Source organism: Aquila chrysaetos, chromosome 8 (assembly GCF_900496995.4).
Source record: "Aquila chrysaetos chrysaetos chromosome 8, bAquChr1.4, whole genome shotgun sequence".
NCBI classification, from domain to species: domain Eukaryota; kingdom Metazoa; phylum Chordata; class Aves; order Accipitriformes; family Accipitridae; genus Aquila; species Aquila chrysaetos.
The window spans coordinates 20,457,838-20,484,569 of NC_044011.1; the positions used below are offsets into that span (position 1 = coordinate 20,457,838).

Here is a 26,732-nt window from a genome sequence, read left to right on the forward strand (position 1 = left end):
GCTGTTCTCGTCACAGTTGGTCAATGAAGTTTGCCAGGGAAAAGTGGTTTAATCAGAAAATGTGAGCGTCTCAGCTCAGAAATGATTTGTGGCAACTGGCTGAACGCAGACTCTTGCAAAGCCCCAAGTATTTTTCAAGTCCTGGGAGCTTCAATTCCAGAGCAACACATTCAAAGCTTTTGCAGCTACTGAGGGAAAATTGGTGGCATTTGTTACCTTCACTGCTGCTGTTCAGAAGTGGGTAGGTGATGAAGTTAAAGGAAATTACATCAATTTCACATAGTTATTGCTGAGATGACAGGCAGTGCACAGATTTTCCAAGGGAATATCATGCGTCTGAAAAATATCCGTTTTGTGGGAAGTTGCAAAACACAAAATTATCCACAACCTGGAAATTTTTCCAGTTCTCCATGAGTGTTTATTGCAAAGAAGTTGTTAGCATTTCTTCCAGGCATTTCTTAACAAAAAAAGGAAACACAACATGTAATCTGTGAGCTGTTACTCATTCTTTGAATAATGGATGCTATTTTTTGCAAAGGCCCCAAGTAACGCACAGGCAAGTTTTCTCAGCATCTGTAGGAAGGTGGTATAGCAACAGTTGTTGAAGGAGAAGGGATGGAGAAGTCTTCATATCACTTTTGTGGTGTTTACTTTTGAAAAACTGGATTGAGTTTCCAAACATTCAGTGGGGAAGCATTTGTCATCCCTGGGATTTGTCTCCTGCATTGAGGGGAGCGACAGGCAGGGGATTGGTCTCCTGCTATCACTAACTATATGTAAACGCCTGGGTTTGGGGATTTATAATGAGATCTCAGGAGATCGGTTCTGCTATTACTAATTGCTATTACTCATTTGAATGGGAAGATTGGTTTAGACATCTGTGGTAGGGAAACTGCAAAGCACTGCAGAGCTGTACGTGAAATTAAGGGAAGTGTTGTTGTGTGCAGTCCCTTCTGCTCAAGTGAGTTTGAGAGCTAACGATCAAAGGTGAGGGCCCTGACTCAAGCAAAGCATGAGCGTGATGTTCACCTTGTGCTGAAACCCGTTCCCGCCACCCCAGACCTTGTTTCCCAGTACTGGGACCAGGGCAGCGGCGGCCACAGCACAGGCACGGGGTTTCTCCAGCCTCCTGTGCACAGCCAGTGCAGCAGGCTTACCTGCCCCTTCCCAGTCACAAGGTAAAGCCCTGCATGGTGAAAACGGTCAGTTATTCCATATTCCATGTCTGAAGACATCGCCCATGTTTGTAATAATTGCATACGCCCTCCGCTGTAAGCAGCAGGGCAGGCTGAGTTCAGCGGTTGCTGTTCTCCCACCATCCTCGCTCTTACAAACAGATGGGCCTCATGTACAAGCCATGTCTCAGTTGCATTTAGCTAACAAAAGCAACAATCAAAATCACCACTGAGTCCACAAAGAATAATGAGGATTAGAGTCTCGTCCAGTGTGCTGAGAGGCTCATTTGCATTCCCTGATCTGGCTGTTCCCCATTTTTCCCATTTATGAAAGGACCACCCCTACATCTTTCTGTCCCCAAGACAAGAGAGCTAAAAAGCTTTAGTTGATGGAGGGGAGTGGAAGATCATGTTCATCACATCTCCTTTATACATAATTCTTACACATTATACACTTCTGCCACAATTATAATTTATTTTATGCCTCTCCAGAAAAATGCACCAGTCGTCTCCGTGGTCGCCCTGTTTACCATCTCTGGCTGTGGGAGCCGGTACCGGCCAGGTGCAAGGACAATAGCTGGCTATTCATTTCTCCGCACCAGCTGTTCCCCTCAGCATGCACCGAGTCTGGGTCCTGCTGATGACAACCCTGTTACGGCTGCTGCTGCTGTGAGTTTAATTTTATTTTAAGAGCTAATCCAGACTGATCATTCTGAGAGCGTGCATAAGTGTAGCAAGCGGTAAGTATATTTTGCAGAAAGGCGTATTCCAGGTTTTAAATCTGTTACAGAATAGCTTATAGGTCTGTGTGAGCTTTTGGGTGTTTTTTCCCCAGACTCAACGGGAGATGTGGACTGGTATGATTAGGTAACACCAGGTAGCAAATCCCTAAGCTGGTATCGGCGTCCACCAATCCTGTGTTCCAGCATATGGGTCAAATACACCTGATAAAAATGAGTGGACGCTGAAGAAGAGCCCACAGTACATCTCAGCCCTACAAAGACCCCAGAGCCAGCAGAGCCTGTTTCTTGGATTTGCTTGTGAGCACAGGAGTCGGTCTGCACCAGGCAGCTTAGAGGCCCTAGGACAACACTGCTGCTGGGTTTTTGCTACATGGACCCCCAAATGAGAGGAGAGGAGAGGAGAGGATGCTGCTATTACGGAGTTCATAACAAATGGATGGCACAGGAAAGAACAGAAAATTTGCTTACGAAATGTCATGAAGTCTTTGAAGCCCAGGTTGAGGATCCAGGCCCTAGTCATTTGCTTTCAGGAGCATGAAATCCATAGTTTCCCATTTAAAAAGCAAGTAAGACTATCTGGGTTTTCAGGGAAATTCTGGTTCTGGTTTCAAGTTCTGCTGTTCACCAAAACATTATCTGCAAGGTTGTTAAAAATTGCTTTGAACAAGACATTTCTAACAAAGGGGGAGATATAAATTGCAGCTGTATGAAAACAATGCAAAAAATGAGAAATTAAACTCGGAGAATCTTTTCTTAGCCTCGATGATGTCATTCACAGATCTCTTCCAACTAATTGTTTTCAAATTAATTTTTCAACTAATTGCTTTACTTCCAAATGTTTTTCATTAATATTAAATGGAGACAAAACTGACTGTCTTATAGCTATGGCAGTTACATTTAACTTGCATCAATGGAGATTTTCCTTCCCCCATTTCTTCTCCCAGCTCAGTCTATTATATTATCAGTCAGAATTCCCCACCGAAGAATGTACTTCTGCCTCTAAGATTTCTGCTCGCTTCCCTCCAGCTGGGAGGAGGAATTTGCCAGTACTTTGACCTTTCTCTCTCTACTAATCTAACTTGAGTCAGTAGATGCCAAAGGTAGCCTAGTTATTTCATATTTTTCCAGTTTTATCTGCTGATAGTCTGTCATTCTTTGTGTAGACTCCGGTGTCTGCAGAATAGTACATTCTGTTCTTCTACAGGCCAACAAAACGAGACAAATGGGATGCTGTAAATACAGTAATAAAACCCCGGAATAAATGAAACTTTGAGAGAGGTCACTCAGAAATAGCTTCAACTCCAATAGACCTTGTATTAGTGACTCAAAGTCATGTACATAGACAATTAAACCAATAGTTCATGCTGAGATACAGAGATGGGGACTGCTGGCTATTTTTTATGAATATTGACTTTCCTTCCAGGAGATCTGCCTTCTCTTCCCAGCCATTCCACATGTTTACAGTGTGATGTTGAGCACATCATCCTCTCTCTTCAGTTTAAAATTTCCCATTCATCAGAATAAGGACCATGATATGGCCGTCCTTTGTAAAACGCCTTGAAATCCATGGATGAAGTCAAGCCTTACACTGAAAAATCACCAGCTGTATGCATTTACAGAACAACTCTTAAGAGCCTCAGAATGCTATCCTGAAATTATACAAAAATGCATGCATTAATTCAGGAGTATTCTAGTTAAAGTTGTCTGAAAAGGCCGTATTCCTGGTTCATGGACAATTAGCCTTTTTTTTTTAAATTCAGTTTTGGCCCAAATCATACCAAAATCAGAAATTATTAATATTTCCTGCAAATGGGAAGTTCCAAGGGAAAAAAAAAAAGATAATCAGAGATACCAAGGAAGGGTGGCTTCCAAAAGAAATTACATTCCTGAGTGAATCCTGCATTATAGACAACAGGTGCCTCAGATGGGGGGTAAGGAGGAAAAGAAAATTAGTCTTGCAGGATGCCTGAAGAGAACCAGACACACCTTGTGTATTTAAATTCCTGTTCCTCTTCTTTTTGTGTTTTAAGCTTAACGCTTAGCCAAAATCCAAGGTTCTGTAGTCATTTTCTGTTAGAAAGAGAAATTAACGATAAGAGAGGCGGGTGTCTTTGACACAGCTCCACTCGTTTACAAATAACGTACAAAGTCTTGCTTCCTTCAACAAGGCAGAAACCAGCAAGCTGGAGACAGTTTCTCAGAAGGGGGTCTGATGTGGCCAGCCACCAGTGCTCAGCCCAGCAAGACCCCAGGAGATTTTCCCAACACCGTCTTCCCCGTGCTTATTCATGCCATAACTTACACTTGGCTTCACCTCCTCCCTCTCGGGTACACAGGTCCTCCGGGGCAGCTTGCATGAAGGCACTGTCCAGGCAGCGAGTGTTGCACCATGAAGTCTCTCTCAAAGCCCCTGCTGCTGGGCACAGCATCGAATTGACAGAGTCCATCTCAAAAAATTTCAGAGAAAAGTTGAATAAAAGCTCTCAGGGCAATCTGAAAGCTCAAAAAGGAGAAGATAAGAGAACCCCCAATGTACTTTCCTCACCACCAAAAAATACCATTAATGTGAGGGCATTTATTACTCTGGGCCTGGCTGATGCTGTAAACGTCTGAGATGATAGATTGGTGATTTTCAGGAGCAGACTCCATTAGGTAACAATTCAGTACACTTCTGCCACAAGAAATAGTCAGGATGACACGGGCAGGATGGGGATGGGTAAAGGTGATAAATAACACAAAGGTGGTACACAGATGCCAACAGCATCTCCACTTGGCACAGCCATCACTGCCAGACTCAACCTCCTTGCCATTCCTGTCACAGGCTGAAAGGTCTGTCTTGCTGTAAGAAGTAGAAGTCTTTTCAACTCCCAAAGGAAAAGTGGATTGTGTTATCACAGACTCTCACACCAGTAAACGTGCATCAAATCAGTGTAAACGATAATAATGAAATTGTAGTGTATATGTAATCTCCAGCAGCAAAAAAACTGCTACCAGTCAGGAAGGAGGAACTAGAAAAAAAATTGAGAGGTCTTTTTCATTATCTAATTTGCAATCATTCCTTGATTTCTCCAAGTGAGGCTGTGGGCTCTGGGATAGATCGTTAAGGCTCCTTCCCTCTTTTCTGTAGTATAGACCTCTGCACTACAGAAAAGAGAAGCTGGCATTGGAACCTACAGGGATACCATGAGCTCTAGCAATTCTAGTGAATCTATGGAGATTTTATGGATGATAGCCCCAGGCACCTGATCAAAAGAGCTGAGTTTTTTTTACTAAGTTCCCTCATCTCTAATGAGCAAGAGTACTTCTGTCAGGTATTGAGTTTAGATTTAGATTGCAGTGCTGTTCACCACTTGTTACAAAAGTCAAATAGATTTAATGTCCAGACATGTAAATCCTCTGCAGTGAAACAGGGTTAAAAATGAAGTTACAGAATGAAGACCAGTTAATGGGAGTGTACGCATGAATGGCCTGTAGGGTTTCCTCATTAACTGCTGTGCTGATTTATATTGTTGTCATTGCAATCTTTTTGTATAATGTTTCATTATATTTAAAGAATATTGTTACAATTAGATTGAAATTTGTCTTCATGGGAGGCATTGCCCTCACTGAAGGACAAGTATGATATTCCTGGGCAACCTGTAATGCAATTTGCCACCTACAGCTGCCAGCTCATGTCCACCAGGTCTTCATCACCATGCACGGATCTTCATCACCATGCACAGGGCCAGCCCAGAATCTGGGGAATGGATAACAAGGTGATTTCAAAACACCCACATCTACACTAAGCCTTCAGGTAAAATACAACCAACCACCTTTGTGGGGGACTGAAGAAGGAAAAATCCAGGCACCTCCTTCCCTGGTTCAGGAAGGGTTGAAAGCAGCTGCTTCTTCTGGGGTTCATGCTCACACCGCTGACAGCAGCCCGAAGACCGCCTGCCCAGGGGGACGCATGCATGCACTGCAAGTAATCTCACTCTGTACATCAGACTGTAAAAACAAAGACCAATTAATCATCATTTCACCTTGTCAAGTAAGTAAATACTACTACCCTCATCTTACAGGAAAACTGAGTCATCAAGCTATCACAGAAAGAGCTGGGGCCCGTGCCAGGACCAGGAAACAGGTATTCAAACTCTCCAGTTTGCTTTCACCCTGCTTCTCTCAGGCAACAAAACTGATTTCCCGCAGAGTCAGACTCGAGCTGGCTCCTCTGGAACAGGGGAAGGCAGCAGCCAACCTGCCCTGATGTCCCATGGACCATCATGGGCAGCAGGACCCTGCTCTTTGCCATGAGGACGTTGCCCTTCCTAACTTTTGGCTTCTCATAACTTGTTCTTTGTTTGTTGAGAGGAATTGGAGTCTCAGGAAGCCCCACGCAGTAGTCTAGGGGCTTCTGGTTGCTTCTATAGTAGCAAAATAGCAGACACAAAAAATAACAGTGACAAGCTTTAAAAACCAGCTAATGTTTAATTTCCATTCAATTTTCAACATTTTGTATGTGTGCATACAAACATAGGTGCAGATTAAAAGCTTCTCATTAAAACATAAAACCAATAGCCTGGGTTTTCCTTAAACTCCGAGGCATCACGGTAGATGCTTCACAGGTCCCATAGCTTACTCTTTTCTTTACAAAGGCAGACCAATACAAACTTCTTGCTCCTGTTGTTACAACTCCTGTTGTTATAACTAAGTTATAACAGTAACTATAGTCTAATCCTATAGACTCACAGCTTGTAGGCCCATGAGGCTGCCTGTCTTGAAATAAGCGTGCAGGTATTGTTCAGCTTGCAGCCCTCTCCTCTCACAACATAACAAAGAAAGAAGATATAATAAATAAATAAAAAAAACCCCCAACATAAAACTTAGCAGAGAAAACAATATGCTTGGCCAAACCTAGCGCTCTCTCAGGGAGTTGACAGTTGATTTACCCTACTAAGCCATCAGTAATTCTCTGTGCTACAAAAGAACTACGAGGTTCAGCTTGTTCGCTCTCGACATTGGTGCTGAAATCCCCTAGCCACATACTCGGGAATGGATCCTTTTATCAAAAAGCTTTGCTCTTTGCACCACAAGTGTTTTATGTAGCTGATATTGCCCTTCCATTATACCCTTGAATGGGATTGACTGTAGTGATGTGGCAGCAATGTGCTGACAGCAGAATTTAGCCCCAGTTTGATGGGATAAGGCAAACACACAGATTTTGGCACTTACATTCAGAAGGGCTAATATCAAGGAGTAGGTCTCTGCGGACATTACTAGCTCAGTGACAAAACCCTGCTGATCCAAATTCAAGAGACCAGTCTCAAGGAGGACATTGTATTAGGATGCTGGGAGAAAAGGAAAGAATTGTTCAAAGGCTGAAGTCACTGGCCCAGCAGCAGCAATTAGAGCTCACCATAGTTCTGAGGTTACATATACCAGCAGGGACTCCAGCTGTATGGGTAAACAAAAGTGCAGTAGAGCAAAAGGAGTCTGAGGAAGAGACAAGGATTTGAACCTGGCTGGAGGAGTCTGTCTCCAGACAGATGCAGCCTGAGTGAAGGTGGTGTTTATGTGCGCAAGGGTAAAGGGGACAGAGTTTGTGCTTGCAGCTGGTTAGGGAAGTCAATAAGCTCTGCCCTTTTCTTTCCAGAAAGTAAAAGGATAGCCTGTTCCCCCAAAAAAAAGGAAAACAGGAGAATTTCCACACTGGACTGTTCTTACTCCACCTGTGCAAATACCTTTGTATCCACTGGCAACAAATCTGGAAGGTCCATCTGCTTCCAACCAACACACCAAGACTCACTGATCCAACCTCACATGCTCTTACTCTATGTCCCCTCATTTTACCAGATCATAGAAAGGGAAGAGGAGCGAGAAATCCAGCGGATTTACTCTAATACCTGAATGGAGCTTTGGATCTGCTTTATATGGTCTCAGAGCCACCCCTTGTCTATATAAACAACACCCCGTGCTGAACAGGTGATTCTGTACAGCCCGTGGAGAAGAAAAAGGAGAGAAAAAAAGAGTAGTGAGAAACAGAGACAGTATATAGTTTAGGGAAGCATAATATAATAGTGGCAGAGTTTGGATTTTATGCCAAAAAATTCCCACCAGTTTTTTTGGCTTTTTTACTAGAACTTGCTGAAGTTAAGAGACAGAGAGTAATTTTACAGACTCTGACACGTTTAGCCAAATGATAGAGCAAAAAGCTTGGGAAATACCTTTCACATTCAAATGTACAAAATAATACATCTTGTGGTTTGTATCAGCCTGGCTTTCTACATGCCTAGGATTTAAATGTAAATCTTTGCCAAACATAAGGAGTTTATAAGGATGTTAATCACATAGCCCTTTTTATAGTGTGCAAAGTGATTTGAAATCATTGGGGAGCATTTATACCTTACGGGGAGTGTTCCAGGTTAGAAGACTGCAGTTTGCAGCACTGCTAAGACATATAAATCACTTCAGCTATAGTGGAATGTGATGATTTGAAACCATTGGGTTTGGAAACGGAAAAAAGACGTGATCTTGAAATATTCAAACTGCTTTGAATATGCTGAGCCCAATCCTACAGCCCTGATTGAGACATCTTCAACAAACATCAAAGTACAAGCTGCAAGATCAAATACTTTCTGCTGGAAAACTTACGGTAAAACTTACCCTTTCTAGCCCTGCATATATTTAGAAACACTGGGCCTAATTGTACAGCAGTTTGCGCTTGGTGTAATCACCTGCTGTAGTGCAAACTGAGCACAAACACCTCTTCTGATCTAGTAATAATTGTACATCGTTTTGCCATCGTTGTGAGGTGCAAAGCTACGGTGAATGCATGCTTTGTTCTGCAAGGAGAAAGAAGTTGGAGACACAATTTCCTTGCTTCCACGAGATTGCCAGGCTATAATAGGCATTATAGTGGGGGTCTGGTACAGGCCAAGGAAGACCAAGCAGATGAGACCCTCTATAGACAGATAGGAGCAGCCTCACATTCACAAGCCCTGGTCCTCATGGGGGACTTCAGCCACCCCAATATCTGTTGGAGGGACAACATGGCAGGGCATAAGCAATCCAGGAGGTTCCAGGAATGCGTTGTTGATAACTTCCTTCTCCAAGTGATAGATGAGTCAACAAGGAGAGGGGCTATGCTGGACCTTGTTCTCACCAACAAGGAAGGGCTGGTAGGGAATGTGAAGCTCAAGGGCAGCCTTGGCTGCAGTGACCATGAAATGGTGGAGTTCAAGATCCTTAGGGCAGCGAGGAGGGCACACAGCAAGCTCGCTACCCTGGACTTCAGGAGAACAGGGTATCTGGATCACCTTTTCAGGGATCTGCTTGGTAGAGTACCATGGGATACAGCCCTGGAGGGAAGATGGGCCCAAAAAAGCTGGTTAATATTCAAGAATCACCTCCTACAAGCTCAGGAGCCTTGCATCTCAACAGAGGAAGTCAGGCAAAAACACCAGAAGGCCTGCGTGGATGAACAAGGAGCTCCTGGACAAACTCAAACACAAAAAGGAAGCCTACAGAAGGTGGAGGCAAGGACAGGTAGCCTGGGAGGAATACAGAGAAATTGTCCGAGCAGCCAGGGATCAGGTTAGGAAAGCTAAAGCCCTGACAGAATTAAATCTGATCAGGGACGTCAAGGGCAACAAGAAAAGCTTCTACATGTATGTCGATGATAAAAGGAAGACTAGGCAAAATGTGGGCACTCTCCAGAAGGAAATGGGAGACCTGGTTACCTGGGACGTGGAGAAGGCTGAGGTACTCAATGACTTTTTTGCATCAGTCTTCACCAGCAAGTGCTCCAGCCACACCACCCAAGTCGCAGAAGGCGAAGGCAGGGACTGGGAGAATAAAGAACCACCCACTGTAGGAGAAGATCAGGTTTGAGACCATCTAAGGAACCTGAAGGTGCACAAGTCCATGGGACCTGGTGAGATGCATCCGTTGGTCCTGAGGGAACTGGCAGACGAAGTGGCTAAGCCACTATGCATCATATTTAAGATGTTGTGGCAGTCCAGGGAAGTGGCCACTGACTGGAAAAGGGGAAACATAACCCCCATTTTTAAAAAGGGAAAAAAGGAAGACCAGGGGAACTACAGGCCAGTCAGTCTCACCTCTGTGCCTGGCAAGATCATAGAGTGGATCCTCCTGGAAATTATACTAAGGCATACGGAAAATAAGGAGGTGACTGCTGACAGCCAACATGGCTTCACTAAGGACAAATCGTACCTGACAAATGTGGTGGCCTTCTGTGATGGGGTTACAGCATTGGTGGATAAGGGAAGAGCAACGGACATCATCTACCTGGACTTGTACAAAGCATTTGACGCTGTCCAGCATGACATCCTTGTCTCAAATTGGAGAGACATGGATTTGATGGATGGACCACTGGGTGGATAAGGAATTGGCTGGATGGTCACACTCAAAGAGTTGCCGTAAACAGCTCGATGACCAAGTAGAGACCAGTGACGAGTGGCATTCCTCAGGGGTTGGTATTGGGACTGGTGCTGTTTAACATCTTTGTCGGTGACATGGACAGTGGGACTGAGTGCACCCTCAGCAAGTTTGCTGACGACACCAAGCTGTGTGGTGTGGTCAACACGCTGGAGGGAAGGGATGCCATCCAGAGGGACCTTGACAGGTGTGAGAGGTGGGCCTATACGAACCTCATGATGTTCAACAAGGCCAAGTGCCAGGTCCTGCACATGGGTCGGGGAATCCCAAGCACAAATACAGGCTGAGCGATGAGTGGGTTGAGAGCAGCCCTGCAGAGAAGGACTTGGGGGTGTTGGTTGACGAGAAGCTCAACGTGACCCCACAATGTGCGCTCACAGCCCAGAAAGCCAACCGTATCCTGGGCCACATCAAAAGTGTGACCAGCAGGTCGGGGGAGGTGATTCTGCCCCTCTACTCCACTCTCGTGAGACCCCACCTGGAGTACTGCGCTCAGCTCTGGGGCCCCCAACGTAAGAAGGACATGGACCTGTTGGATGGATTCCAAAGGAGGGCCACAAAAATGTTCAGAGGGCTGGAGCACCTCTCCTGTGAACACAGGCTGAGAGAGTTGGGGTCGTTCAGCCTGGAGAAGAGAAGGCGCTAGGGAGGCCTTATAGCAGCCTTCCAGTACCTAAAGGGGGCCTACAGGAAAGCTGGAGAGGGACTTTTTACAAGGGCGTGTAGTGATGGGACAAGGGATAATGGCTTTAGACTGAAAGAGGGTAGGTTTAGATTACATGTAAGGAAGAAATTCTTTACTGTGAGGGTGATGAGGCACGGGAACAGGTTGCCCCGAGAGGCTGTGGATGCCCCATCCCTGGCAGTGTTCAAGACCAGGTTAGATGGGGCTTTGAGCAACCTGGTCTAGTGGAAGGTGGCCCTGCCCATGGCAGGGTGCGTGGAACTAGATGATCTTTAAGGCCCCTTCCAACTGAAACCATTCTATGATTCTATAATAAGCAGAAAAAGATAGAAAGATGAAGAACACCCACAAAATTGTAGCAGTTACATAAAATGGAAGTAGAAAAAGAATGGAAGTGCAGCAGCTTCATTGCTACAAGCAATGTCAGCCAGAGAGTAGGAAAACATTATCGTCTCTACCATCTTGCCCTCTAACCTTGGTCAGTCTTGAGGACTGGAGGGAAAACAGAGCTTGAATCCATTTTATGTATTATTTATACTAGACCTGCACTGTCTGAGACCTAGTACTGTACTAATAGGAAATGTTAAGAAAGGAAAGCTCTAAAAAAGAATTAGGAACAAACAGCTGCCAATTGGTGATGCTCAGTAAGATGTAATTAGTGACACTGGATCAGACGGGATGTGTTTAAATATTACACTTGCTTCTAAAAGCTATTGTGTATCCACAGAGAAAAGAATAAAACACATTTCTAAGTTTACCCAATTTCTAAGCATACCAAAATCGTTCTTCTGAAGAAGAAGTTTCCCTGCCTTTTGCCATGACTTAGTTCAGCAGTAAGGATGACATGAGAGAGCAAACTGGACTTGTACGTGCAGGTTGTGAGGAGTTACATATTGAGCTTGATTAATATTTGCTATTGCAAAAGATACCTGACCTTTTTTGGAGGAGCTCAGTTGCTACCTCTGTCTTGTAGCAAGCCTTTGCAAGTCTGGAGGGGAGTGGTGACAAGTGCTGCGCCTGCCTTCCATGGAGCTCCATTCAAGCCTGGACGACAAACAGCGTTTTTCAGGTTGCTGCGGTCCTTCTGCCATCTGCATTTGCACTGCCAAGAACCTGCCAAAATAGAGCACGAGCTCTTCCGAAGGGGGAGGACAGAGTGTGCTACCAGGAACAACTCATACATGGATCCAGAGTGAGACCCTGCTTACCCATCTTCCTCACAGAGGACTTGTATGTATAAATTCTTATCGATGTGGAGATAATGCTCATCAATATGTATATATGCTTGTACATACAGCACTTAAATAATATGCTCTAGACTGAGGTTAAACACTCCAGAATTATAAATGACACCTTCCATGCAGCCTTAATTTGGTTCCTTGTGTATATGCAATGGAAGATAACCTTGAATTAAATGTTGGTTTTGTTTTTTTTTTCCACAGGTATCTTGTCATATGGTGAGAACAGCAGTAAGATTGGGAATTAATGAGGCCCTTGCTTCATTTGCTCCACCATGCAGGAAATGAAACTTCTGCAAAGAGCAAAGGCAGGAGACTGCAGGAGAGAGCATGTCTTTTGGAATCAAGCAAGTGACTATTACAAAATAAAACTCAGTCATGTCCCTGCCACTGCTACAGACTTCCTCCCTGACCATAACCACAGTTCTCTCATCTGCTTCACGGACAGTGAATTGACAATTTAGACACGACAGGGCGGAAAAGAAGTGTGTGGGTCGGTATAACGTGGGCCGACGTTAGAGTGCCTGGCAGCTTTGAAAATCAGAAAACACCACGTCTTTGTAAGAATAGGAAGGCACAGAAACAGGACATGACACCCAGTAGGATTAGGTACCTATTAATATCCTAACTCTATGTGATGTGATATGATACAGTTCTTACATAACAGAAAATTTGCATTTGGCAAAATTCCCCTTGGGACAGTTTCTAAGCTCCATTCCAACATGTGAATCACCCAAGTTTCCTGAAAGACCAGTTACTCTACTTGAAAACAACAGAAGGTACTTCCCCAATTTTTCTTCCCGTTACCACCAGTACGTTGGATGACTTCATTTCGGAGGTGAGCCAAGGAGCAGCTTAGCAGCTTGTTAGAAGGAATAAACTGAAGATTTGAAAGCATCCACATAGTGATCCTGACCTGGAAACCGCTGCGCATCGAGGAGTCCATCATCCACATCACAGCGAACCTGAGCAGTCCCAGGCCTGTGCTGTGCTGTGCCGTGCCGCACGTCCAGCGTGGCCTTCAGCCTGTGTTGTGCTGCCCACATCCCTTGGCCGTGGGACAAACTTGGCCACCTCGTTATAAGAGAGGAGCCTGCGGGCAGCTCCCGCTTGGTACCAGTGATTATGCCACCCGCCTGGCCTTGCCTTTACCTGCAAGCGCAGCAAGAAGTTCTCCTGCAAACATCCTTTATGAATAGACTTGTTTTCTTGTAAGGAAATTATTTAACGGCTATAAGGACCAAAAAGGAGGAACCTCTCCTCGGAGGGATCTGCCATGGGAAAATCTATCCGGGCCCTCTCTGATGCTATGCAAAAGCAGGGTGCCCAGCATCAGAAGGGACATGAGAATTACTCGCTACCCGTGTTCCTCTCTTTATTCTATCCTATTAAAAGAGCTATTTTACTAATCTATTTGGTTTGGGCCTTTCTTACTGAGATCCAGAAAGAGCCCTGTACCATTTTTCTCTCTCTCCATCTCTCTCTCACCTCACCACCATCCCTGGTGCAAAACAATGTCTTATATGGATATTTTTAAAACTTTTCACTGTATATGTGGGAAACAAACTCTGACAAGAAAAAATTATTTGGAGAGCTACTAAATGTAAGTTTAGATGATACTATCATTTGCACCATTACATCAGTAAAGCAAATGTTCCAGTCAGGACTAGGTCAGTGGTGCATAACATGCATGGACAAATTCAAAGAAACAATACTTACTCTGGAGAGTTTCCACCAAAAAACCCTGGTGCTCTGGGAAAAGCCACAGCGATGGGCTCTGTGACCAGATGCCTTTACAAGAGTTTTTCCTAGGATTTTTTTTCTAGGATGGGCTAAGACATCTCAAAAGGTTATTTTGTCTACCCGTTATGCAAAGATGGAGATATTTTGCAGTGTAACAGGTAGGGTTATGCTGCTTGGGCTTTAGGGGATGGAAGAGAGCAAGGAGGGATATAATTCTGTTTAATTTACATGTTTAACCTATATATATAAACTAAAACAAAAAAAGAGAGACCTGTAAAATGGACTGCTGCTGTTAGAGACACAAACTCACATTTTCTCCAACGAGGGCAGAGATACTCAGCCTTTTTGGAAAGTCACCCCAAGAGCCACATCTCAGAGGGGCGGGAGGTGGAGGCAGCATGCCCACCCCTCATAGCACGGACCACCGAGTGAGGAGGAGCTGTGTGGGTGTTTCCCAGGCAGACAGCAGTGTCCCCAGCATGGAGCCCCATCTCACAAGCGAGGGCAGGACTGGGCTGAGCACCCAGCGGGACCTCAGGCTCACTCAGGAGTTTCAGCCTGGGCTTTTTCCCCAGGATTGCTGCCTTCCCGCAGCCGGGGGACCAGGTTCGGCCAGCAGCCTTCTCACCTGTACTACTCCAGTGAACCTTTAAACCTGAAACACGTCTCATGCCAGGTGTATTTTTTTAAACAGTAATGCTAATGGGTTAAAATGATAATATAAACCTCTCTCGTGAGACAAATGTATCCAGAATATGATTGTACGTCCAAGCTGTGGCCTTGGTACCATCTAGTCAATGGCATGGTATCACTAACTACTGCAGTCATGAAGCCACAAGATCATGACGTTATGTTTGAATAGCTCACAAACTATCTGTGCTGGGGACGGGAACGTGCATAAATAGTGAGTGCAGTGATGAGACGTGTGATTTTCACACCGATTGCCCCCTTGCTTCTATAGCCACAGCCATATACATGGCTTGACCATGTGTGAACTGCCCCATTGAGTCCTAAACATTTGCAAAAATAAAAGTCCTATGAAATGCAGAAATATTCTTAGAAATTTGATGCAAAAAAATGTATTTGTCTTGTGGCCTCACCTTAACCATAGAATACCCACAGATTTTAAATTTAATTATTAAATTTAATAAAAACTTGCCCTTGTACTGCAGACAGTGGCTTGGAAATATGACCCATTCACAGCCAGAAAAAAAGGAAGGCAAAGAAAAAGCACCTCAAGCATTTTTTACAAAAGAACTTTCCAAAACCTCATCTTTACATCAGCCTCTCGATATTTTTGCAGCCTGACTCATAAAATGCTGAGTGTGGGTGGGAGAGGTAGAGTGGGAATGAAGGGATGGCGCTGCCATTTTTAAAAAGATTATAAATAGATAAAATGCCAACTGTCTGCATTTTACCCTCAAGACATCATTAACTGGCCAAGATTATTACCATCATCTATAACTAATAATGCAAAGATGATTAGTTTTGTTTCTTAAATTTGAAGGAGAGTGTCATAAGACTTGACAGCAACCCATGCAGCTTGCAAGGTACAGCTCAAGTCAGGATTTTTCTAGACAGTTTCAGTGAAGTTTCTTTTTTTGTTTAAAATGGAGATGATCAACATAGCAATTTAAAAGATGTGCTTGCATGATCACTAGCAGTCTGGATTGCAATAAAACAAAAATTTGCAGTATCATTTACTTTGCACTATTTATACCACTTACTTCCTCTTGCTTCTGCTGAAGTGAATTGGTTTCGTTTTCCTTTCTGCAGAAGCCCAGGGCGCATTTCAGCCCTGGCTGTCACCCACCGCCACGTCCTGCCAGCGCCCGGGCTGCGGAAGGTTTGACTTTTACATCCATATGCAAAGCTTGCTGTCTTTGGCTGTTTTAAAGATGTAAGGGAAGCATGTTGGCCACAGGCCTAAACTTAGTGATGACAGCAGGACCGTGGTATTGTGATTTTTTAACCCTTCATTTTCTGGGCCGCATATTGTTATACTTTTAAGATGAGATGTGTTCAGTAATGTCAACAAAGCTGACAAGACCCTTACTAGGGTGCACATCTATGAATGGGGTCCCAAGCATGATTTGGGAGCTCTTTTTCTCACTGTGCAAGGTATTTGAGAGGGAAACAAGCTAATGTGCACTACAAACTTATGGGTCCCTTCCAACTTGAGATATTCTATGATTCTGCAAACTGCCAAACGTGTTTATAGAGAAGAAAACAATTCTGAGAAGTCCCTCTATGGCAGTTCCCCGCCATCGGGCCAGCTGGCTGGGCTTGCTTGAATGTAATACAACACAAACGTAAGCACGCAGAGCGGCATTGTTTCCCACAGCACAGAGTAAGACACAGGTTAGGGAATCCCACTCTCGGCTCTGAGCAAACCGTTCAGCCTCGGTGTTGCTAACACAGAAGCGCAGACCAACTTCCCAAGGAGCCCGAGGCACAGTGTTTTACACAGCGGTTTCTCTTCACCTGCTGACATGTTTTTCAGCACACCACGTGCCGTGCAGGGGGTAAGCACGCAGGGCCTAGCAGCAACCTGTGCCCCCCTGCTGCCGGTGCTCCCAACCCCTTCGAGCCGGGGTTCGCCGAGATAATGAAAGGTCTCTTAGTGGACCCTTAAGAAGAAAATTACAAGACATTTCTGTACAGAGCTGAAGACTACTCAGTGTCCATGCTTCTCAGCACAGGTCCTGGGGGAGTTCAGGCATGAGTGTGTGCTGATCCCCTGCGGACAGAAGTCTGAGACATGCAATTTGGTGTTCAGTGCTGGCAATGACAAGCTGGCAATGCCTCTGGGTATATGGAGGCTTACGTGATTTTAGGTTCCCAGCAAAGTTTTCCGGTCAAACCTTAGGTGCCTGGACTTGGAGCTACCGGAGTACCTTGCAAATATCACATACTCGAATTTAAGTAAGTACTCCAATGCCCCTGAAGGTACCCATAATGCAATTACTTCCATGTTTGGATCTTGACTTCTGTGTCAGCTGCTACATAGTGCTGAACTGCTGAATGGTGGCGAGTGTCTTCAACTGCTGTTGCCTTTATGCCTTTTTTTTTTCCTAAGAAAACTGAAAGCAGATTTCCAAGAAAATCATACTGTGCTCCAAAATACAACTTTATAAAGGAAGCTTTTTAGAACATTAGCTGCAGAGGCAGACCAAGGCTTCTTAACTAATAAAGACCTGGCAATAATACGTCTTCTATCACCAAAGCTTCACAAAAGACCTAATTCTGCAAGATACAAACTCTCAATTATTCTAATGTGATCTTCTGTGGCGTGTAGCAGACTTAGCAAAGACCAGAAAATGCAGCTCACTATATTCCCATTCAAACATAATTGTCATTTACTGAGCGTTTCCCCGCTGGGAAAAAATAGTCAGGTTTTGAGTACATGTTGTACCAATATATACGCATAATATGCATATACAAAGACATGGTACCTACTATGGTCCTCTCTGGAGAACAGCTTTAAGCATTGCACAGTGGCCGCAAGACTCTTAGTGTCACTCAGCTTGTAGTGGTTGTACAGGAATAAGCTCCAAAAAGGAGCAAGGTAATGGACATAATGCTGCTATATTTGTGAAAATGCTGTACTGGAAAATGCTCGGGTCTGACTCTAAGCATTTCTCTCAAAAGAGGTTTGATCTGGATCTGATCTGACAAGAGTCTAGAGCGTGTTTGTGTATCACACTACTCCCTCCCCAGGTTACCAGCCTGGTATTTAACCTCCCCAAGTCGCTCAGGAGCTCTGGTGGAGATAAGCATAATCTGCAATGACATCTAGGCTACACCACAAGATAATGCTTCTTCTATTCAAAATACCTGCCAGGAGACTCACTTTGGCTGCTTAAATATGCATCTACAGTGCATTTGTAGCTAAAGCTGTACTCAGAGTAGCAGAACTAAACTGAACTGCCACCCTCAGGAAAACTTTATTAGAACAACTTCACATTAAGCAGTTTACGTAACTAGATCTTAAATACACTGGCTTTCTAGAAACACTGTCAAGCACTTACACTTAAATAACCCATTCAGTCTTTTTTTTAAAAAAAGGAGTACCTGGAAATAATGACCATAAAGATTCCTTGAAATCATTGGACCAGAGCAATTCTTCAACCTGCTATTGATTTTCTTTGAGAATGCCATTTCAGATCAAAACACTGAAGACACCTTACCATGAAAATCAAATCCTTCAGAGACTGAAGTTGGTATGGGTGCTGGACCTTTGAGCATAGGCAGACCATTGTTTTTTAGCATCACCTGTAACATTAACAGTCTTGACTTGGATCCTGTCTGCATGTATTGGGGAGCACTAAGCAGTTCTTTTGTCCATGTAATTTTCTCTGGTACGTAATAAATGCACCAAAGGGGACAGTTTGGGTCTTTTTCATAAGTTTAATGAACAGTTTCCAAAGTAAAAATTGACAGGTCTGTAGGGAAGCAGAAAGAAACCCAGAGTATTTCGGCATAAATCATCATCTTCTGGGTTGCAAAACAAAGTATGTCACACAGACTTTTGTCCTGAAAGGTATTCAGGCTTAAATATGTCACTGGGTCACCAAACTCATATTCTTCAACCTAGCCAGATCACCTGTTCCAAATTGCTGTCAGAGCACTGAAAAATATTGCTTGGTCTAAGGGTTTGTTTCCCTTCAAATTGCTTTGTTCATATTTAGTTCTACCCTTCATGGCTGACTTTGGAATGAATCACTTACTTACAAATCAGAAAAAAAGATCCATTACAGACCAAACATCCTGTATTTGCTTGAGAAGGACATGAACAAGAACATGAATTGTGCAAAATTACTGACTTCGCCAGCTTCCAAAAGAAATGTACATTGGGCTTTTTTTCCTTTTGTAAGTAAGTCCTTGAAACCACGATTCCCATCATACAATTACCAGACAGAGGATTTTCAGGCAATACCAAACATGAGTTGTGCTGCAGGGTGTAGACCAAACCTTTAGGACTGTACTTTTATACTAAGTGGAGGTGATACAAAGATATTAATGGTGAGTGTTTTGATATGGAACCATAAGGCCAGTCCTGCAGCATTCATTGGTTCACACTGTGTCATCTCAGCAAAGGCTCTGCAACTACTTAAACATGCTTAATAGTCACTTTGTGCTGCTGGAGTAGAAGAGAATCTCAGCCTATTTATGAAACATCCAACTATTTTTAAATAAAACTGTTAAGTATCAGTGGCAATATAATCAGTTTTCAGCATGTAAGAACTTCCTGCTCTTACTCTTGTTCTTTCCTTCAAGTGTTTTTTGTGACAAAGAAACTAAGTAAAGAAAACCAACTTTACACAGGTATGAATGGCAAAAGCGACATTGCTGTCACTGACAGAAATCCCTTGAAGTGGAAAGAACACCTCCAGCAAAGCTTTGGAAGGGAGATGAGAAGCGAGCAAAACACAACATGCAGTTTCAAAATTCATTCCAACATGAGAGGCATGTAAAAGATAATATTGCATACATTTCAACCCTTCCTTTGCTCAAGTTTCCAGCAAAAACCTATGCTCACAAGAGAAACAGCTGTGAAGTTTAAGATGTTACCACGCCTCGCCAGAGGTTACACAAACCTGCACCTCAGCGCCTTCACCGCTTAGTCAAAACCACTTTGAAAAGCACATTTATCTCCAGTCACTGGATTTTGCATGGAAACAGCTGAAGTGAGGTGAGGTGAGTGCGTACACTCCACTCCATCAGTTACTCTAACAATCCCTGCTGAAGACATAGTAGTAACATCTTAAATTGTACCAGCTAGATTTGCCCTGGAGCTCACCTAACCTCTCTTCAAGGTTCTACCATGCTCTCGGATCTTATGCAGATGGAGACTGAATTTGCTAAGCTACTCTTTCACTAATTTCCCAGAATTATCACAGGCAGGTAACAGCCCTGCTGACAATTCTTTTCTGCTGTTGTCAAAGATCTCTGTACCTTCCTACTTCCCAGCAGTCAGGAGAATGACTTGATATTTTGGAATCACTGGTGCTCCTGGCTGACCTACAAACTTCCTTCAGACCCATTGCTGGCAAGGTCATGAACCCATCACAGGGGACTGCTGATTGTCCTACTGTTTACAAGAACAGGTAATGCCTTCCCCATAGTTAGCTCTTCTATTATTGTGTCAAGTGCTCCAGGAACTACATCTTGTGTCCACGCCATTTGCTGCGGTAATTAGTTCCTTAACAGAGGTGTGGTCCCGCATATGCGAAGCAATGTTAGTATTTGATTTTCTCTGAAAAAAAGTATTTAGAAATAAAGTCAACAGTGCTTGTATATAACCTGAAGTGAAGAAAGCCTGCACGATTCTGGGGCCAGTAGACACATTAAGTGTTTCACTGAGGGCGAGCTCTCGGATATACATCCTTGTTCCTATTGTTCCTGTTCTGCTTTCAGAAACAGAGGGAAAATGAATCTCAACTCCCCTGGGCAGTCACATTCTCCTCTGGTTGTTACAAATTTGTTTTAGTGCCAAGTTTCTCTGTCTCTTTCTACACTGTGTTCCCAGAAGCCCTGAATACATTTATTAGCATTGTTAAGAGAATAAGTCCAAAACAAGACAGACATAAAGGTCTCTTCACAGTCCCATCTCAGCTCTAACTCAGCACTGAACCTTAAATTTACCAGGGTTTTGGGGATTTTTTACTAAATTTTCAAGACTGAGGCCCCTTCAGTGCTTAAAACTGTCGTGAACATGCACAGAGAACTATATCCTGGCTGGGGCAGGCTGGTGCTCTCCCGTACCAAAACCAGCATCTCAGACAATCACAAAGCACTTGGTATCTGTCAGCGTACTCAGGCTATCCTGAGAACCCAGACAACGCCTCAGGCTTTCGACAAAATAGAGACAGGGAAAAAAAACTGTGGTTATTGGTTAACGCAGAGCTGTCTAGTCTCACCCTTAATGCAGAAGGCTTGGCCTTGGTCCTTCTTTCCACCTGTGGGGTGCAGGGGGTGCAGGCACTTGTCAGCTCAGGTCTGGAAGCAGAATAGCTGCATTGGAGTAACAGGGCACTGGAGCCAGTAAGCTGTGCTGAGCTCCTGCTCTGCTTCTCTGCTCCAGCTGGCTTGGACCCAGACAGCTCAAGTTTCTTTGCATATCACTTCCCTGCTCTCCAGATTCTGGGGCCAGCACAGGCAGAGGCAGGCCAGATCTGTTTGCACACAGGATTTAAGTTGTTTTCCTGTTGTGCGAAGCAGAGCAAACAAAGATGAAAGGGGCAGCAGCTGGAATTACACAGCTTTGTAGAGATTCCATAACCATGTGTGCATTTCCTGTATCTGGAAATAAGGAGACACTTTTCAAGCTTTTTGCACTTGTAAAAAGCTGCTAAGTAAAGGGAAATTCAGCCGTCCTGCAACTTTAAGAGCTGCAGCTGCAGAGTGGAAGCACAGAGCAGTAAGCAGTTTGCTTACCCACTGCTGCTTTCCTCATGCGGCAACTGTTTCTTCCTACTGGAAGGAGCATTTTTACCTGCTAAGAAGAATTAGAGTAAGCTAGAACACAATCAAAAGGGCTTTTTTTTCCTCCACTCCCACTTTCTGCCTGGAGTGATATAAAGTATGATTTCTGTGAGGAAAATAATCACAACCTGAAGCTGCTGTACCATCTTCTGGTTAACACTACCTGAAAGCATTCAGGGATGTCCTCACCCACTTCCTTCAAAAGTCTAGATGACAAAAAAATGAAAGCATATTACACTACCAGAGATGAATGAGGTACATCCATCATTCATGGCTTTTTGTGCACAATCTGGTCACTCCGAAGGACGGTCATTCTTCAATTCAATCATGCTGCAAAATTATTTCTGTCTCACTGTCATGCTTTCTGTACAGTTACTTAACTATGTTCCTTACAGGAATTCAGTTTGCTTTCATTTCAGATTGCAAATAAAAACAGAAACAGCAGCACTAAGAATTACATAAATTTAAGTATGTGCTTTTATTTTATACTTTCATGGCACATTTTGATTTGTAAACATTAAATTACCAGTCCCCTTCTTCATATGTTGAAAATAACCACCAGACATTCAAGGGCATTACCTGAGATTTAAAAAAAAAAAAAAAAAAAAAAAAAAAAAAAAAAAAAAAAAAGAAAGAGATCTGGCATCTTTTACCTTACTCACATACAGTACCATTTTAGGAAGAATTACAAAAGGGAATGTTTTCCAAAAAGGACAGTTTCATTTTGACTATAAAGATATAGAAAATACATCAAAACACCTTAGAATGTATCAGCCTTATTCAGAGGATCTTGCAAGTCAATGTCTCAAATAATTCCATTAATGCATAGCTGAAACACTGCATCAGTCCTGCAGCAGCATGATATCAACGTTGTCATGAACACCTTGTAGAAGTAGCTCCCCTTGATAAGCGACAATCTTCCGTCGTTTTGCAGCCTTAAGAGTTCCCACTAGGGCTTCAAAGAGGTTGGCACACTTCTCATCAGCAAAGAGCACACCAAATTTCACGCTCACTTGTCCATCAGCATCTAAATCAAAGATACAACATGAAAACACATGTAGATTTTCTTTCAGTTAGGACATTACTGGGGAAACAAAGTGACACGCAGTCAGAACGTTGAAAGTAAACCCCATGGTGATTCCCAATTTATTGGGGGACATATTATGAATGCTGACAATAAATAATAGGCAGAACTCCTGCCTGGTACGAATTTCCCTTTTTTCCAGAGACTCATATCAAGGACCACATATCTGATATGTTTATTTTTACTGATGACTTTCTGAAACCTATGACTAGCACAGGCTATTGAACCTCTTCAAAGCACAAGGAGGAAATTAGTTTTAAATAATTAAAATGTTAAAATATTTTTTTTCAAATAATTTCTTTTCATTTATTAATATTTAAGGTTCACAATGAAAAAGCTGCAACATAAATTCATTTCTCACACAAAGCAAGAATTTTAAAATATATGTTAAGGTTAGCTAGCTTATTCCTAAAAGGCAGATGCAGTCATACAAAACTCAAGAAATACATATCCGTTTAGGTTTTGAAAAACAAATGGAACTGAATGAAATTGCATCAGAACTGAAGTATATGAGCAGGTAGCACATCCACAGATTGCACAAATATTTGTAACAAAAGAGGAGTTTTAAAAATTAAAAACAATCTTAAGAGAAAAGGCTACCTTATAAGCAAGTTTGGGACTACACCTACAACTCTTGGATTAGTTTTAGGCATACAGATCAATTCCTTCCATGTAATACTATGATGAACAGAATTGAAGTGTATGAATTCTGAAGTTCAGAAGTTACCTAGGAAGGAGGTGAAAGGAAAAGGTGCAATTTTCTTCTTTGATGGCTGTAGCAAGTATTGGAAGTCTAAAGAAAAGGGTTATTTTGCAGTTGATTTTAGTGGGAGCAGGATTTCAGGCCTACATCCTCTGTGCTGCACAGGCTTAAAGCCTTAACCTCATAACAGAACTACTTTAAAGGATGGGATGCAGGGAGTACTATACAGTCCAACATTAAGTATATATGCAAATTTTCAGGTTACCTCAGCTTGCTTAATTATATGTGCCAAGTTCATAGGTTGATATAACATGACTACATCTGTATGACATGTATGTCATATATGTATGTATAACATGACTACATTTGTATGGTCAGAGGTATTACAATACTTACTTTTGGTTCCCAACCGCCGAATCTCCTCAACTAAGAGGCTAATTTCATGTTCCACATTCATTGTGATCTAAAAAGTAAAATAAATTTTGACAAAGTTATTGGGAGACCTGTAAATCCTTTGTGCCATCTTGGCCTGTTCTCAGTTCATCAGGAATGTCACAGCACTTTGTAAATCCCAGTAGCCTGGAGACACACGGCTCCAGGATAATCTGCAATTTCAGTCTTGAACGGATAAAGAGCCTCCACACCTCCACTTTTGAGAGGAAGTGAACAGAAACTACAACCTCGGCACATTCTAAACACAAATATAAGGAGCTAATCTCAAAATATGAAAAATGTGGGAAGGTCAGGGCCAGGGTGTGGGGGCCAGTGGAGTTTTTTGTTTCAAAGAATGAGTCTAGGCTGCCACAGAATCAGAGCATCCTGGTAACGTGACAGGTCTTCAGGGGCTTTGCACTTTATATCAATGCCCTCAATAAAAATGGAACATCTTCCTTCAAATTCCTCTCTGGGATATGCAGTAGATTTGGTTTTTTAAACCACAGCACAGCTTTCCACTTGTCCTGGCAAGATACCACAGACATCCAGCTGGTTACAGGAGGTCTATGCACACAGAGCCTGACAGGACAGCAGCCACTGCATGCCTGCTACTGAGCATGGAACTGAACCAGAGACAAACTATGCAAGTGTCCTAAGAAGGCCAACATTTATTTCCATTCATAGTGATCCCAAGGAACTACTACACTGCCAAACATATCCCTTCCACCTCTTTGCTGTGAAACATGGCAATTTTCACCAACGCACACCAATGTCTTGCAACGGTTTAGCCATATGCAACTGAGTAGATGGCAACACTACAGTCGCACAAAACACTATTTGGCTACAAAGCATCTATGGTTAATCACTGCAGGAACTTCTGAAAGGTGTTTTGGGATCTATGCTCTGCAAAGCAGCATCAACACAATTAAACCTTTAGACACGGAAGTCCTTAAGCAAAAACTGGCATCAAGGTAAGCACAAGAAACCGGGCCCCACAGACAAAGCAAAGCGTCAAATGCAGCTTCCACAGGTGCTAACCATGCAGTCTGGAACAAAAGCTATAGACAGAGCTTCTGGAGCTAAGCACTGTCCGAAAGGGGCTCAGTGTGCTCCGAGACCCTCTCTGTTGTGCAAGAAACCAGGATTTCTGCACAGATCCGGTAAGTAAGCAGAGTTAAAAAATCGACATCTGGATGGATCACAAACTCTTCCTAGGAGAAAAGATTCCCCTCCTTTCTTTATTTTATTGAGTTAAAATAGGTGAGTGACATAGTTCCACCTCCTGACCCCTCAGGATTTATCCAAGAGACAAAAAACCTTTGCAACAGAGTCTGATTTTCAGATCCCAAATTCACTTGCAAAAATCTGTCTTTTCAACATGCAAAACTGAGCAAGCTTAGTATCAGCACAGTTTTCAGGCAAAGCCCCATCCAAACCACAGTTTCATCCCTAACGCGTGGTAACAACAAACGCTCAAGTGGATAATAACAGACTAACGCACAACACTACAACAGGATGCGCTGAGGTGGTAGCACCACTGCAAAGCTGCCTTAAAAGGGCATGGCAGCAGGGCTGCAGAATTTTAATTGCCTTAGATGAACTCTGCAAACTTTCAGATTTTGTTTAACTGAGCTCTAAATATATTGTTACCAGTCAGCGAGGAAAATATGACCCATCTACCAAAAAGCTTACACTATCACCATTAATTCGTGAAACTGCCAGTTTTAATATTGGTCATTACAACGGCATAATTAGCTTCTTCTAACTTTATAAAGACTTTTTTACTTTAACTTTTAACTCTTTAAATTCACGTTAATTTAAAATTTTTTCCCTCATACACGTACTCTGCCAGTTTAAATAGCGACATTTAGAATTTTAAAAAAGTACATTTTTATGCAACACTTTTGAGACCAGAGAACTGCGGCTGTGTAAGAAGAAAGAAAGGATTCTAGGTATTTTAAGCAGACTTAAATATTTACTTTATATTGTCATATACTCGACACACCAACTGTCAAAAGTGCACGCCAACTATTAAACTCTTAGTATTTCTGAAGCCGATACACCGCGGAACGCCAGCATGATTTTTCAGTACGTAGTACGAAAACTAAACTTCTCTTTATTTGCTGGAAATTCCCCCGACCGTCATTTAGCACAAATACGTCTTTGTAACCAACCGCACCGACCCCTCCCGTTGCAGATGCTACAAATACCTGAGAAGATGGCTCCTCGGCGGGCCCGCGTTTGGAGGCAGCGCGCCGTCCCCTCCCCACCGAGGACACCCCCCGACCCGCGGCTCCCCGGGCTCCCACGGCACGGCACGGCACGGCACGGCACGGCACGGCACGGCACGGCACGGCACGGCCGGGGCTCCCGCCGCCGCCTGCGCAGGGCGCACCGGGAAACGGGCCCCGCCCGGGCGAGGGGCAGCCGTAGCCGCCCGCCGCTACCGGCGGCTGCCCGGGCAGCGCCCCTCTCCCCCCGACGCGGAGGGAAGGACGGCTCCCGCTCCCCGCCGCCGCCACTTACCCGCTGCCGTCGCCGGTCGCGCCGCGAGAAGCGGCGGGAGCGGCGTGAGGCAGCGCGGGGGCGGCGGGCCAAGCGGCGGAAGGCGGGGACAGGGCGAGGGGCGGGCGGCGGTTACCCGGTTACTCCGCCGGGACCTCGCCTCGCCTCGCCCCGCCCGGCTACCGCGGGGGGCCCGGGCCCCGCCCGGCGCCGAGATCCCCGCCGCCCCGGTGCGACGCCCTCGGCCATTTTGGGTTGAGCCGTTGCTCGCCGCAGCGCGGGGGTCCCTCTCCCCGTGGCATGCGAGGGCTGCCGGGCGGCAGCGTCCCGCCGGCACCCCGCCTCTCCCTCGGCGCCTCGCAGGAGACGAGCGCGCAGGCCAAGCGCTGGCCCTGCCTTGCCAGTTGAAGGGCTGTGTCGTTCTCCCCGCCCTGAGGACCTCGCTCCTTTCCACCTCAGTGACTCGCGGCTTTATGCCGTCTACAGCTTTCAGCAGC

The 26,732-nt window shown here is 44.1% G+C and overlaps 1 protein-coding gene across 2 annotated transcripts; it reads right to left on the bottom strand.

The window, feature by feature from the left end:
* Positions 1-21,962: 21,962 nt before the first annotated feature.
* ABRACL (ABRA C-terminal like) lies at positions 21,963-26,403 on the bottom strand. 2 transcript variants are annotated; one of them, XM_030023213.2, is made up of 3 exons: positions 26,257-26,403; positions 23,692-23,758; positions 21,963-22,535 (listed from the first exon to the last, which is right to left on the bottom strand). In XM_030023213.2, the coding sequence occupies exons 2-3, from the start codon at positions 23,750-23,752 to the stop codon at positions 22,351-22,353; spliced, it is 246 nt and encodes an 81-aa protein (XP_029879073.1). In that variant the 5' UTR covers positions 23,753-23,758; positions 26,257-26,403; the 3' UTR covers positions 21,963-22,350. The 2 variants fall into 2 exon arrangements, with proteins under 2 accessions (XP_029879073.1, XP_029879074.1); XM_030023214.2 differs by lacking the exon at positions 26,257-26,403 and adding an exon at positions 25,941-26,046.
* Between the last annotated feature and the right edge of the window lie 329 nt (positions 26,404-26,732).

What these genes read in the sequence shown, in the direction of transcription:
- ABRACL (XM_030023213.2), bottom strand. Translation starts at nt 23,752, where the DNA reads ATGAATGTGGAACATGAAATTAGCCTCTTAGTTGAGGAGATTCGGCGG. An exon ending in TCGGCGGTTGGGAACCAAAA is followed by an intron (nt 22,536 to 23,691) that starts GTAAGTATTGTA and finishes TCTTTGATTTAG; the next exon opens with ATGCTGATGGACAAGTGAGC.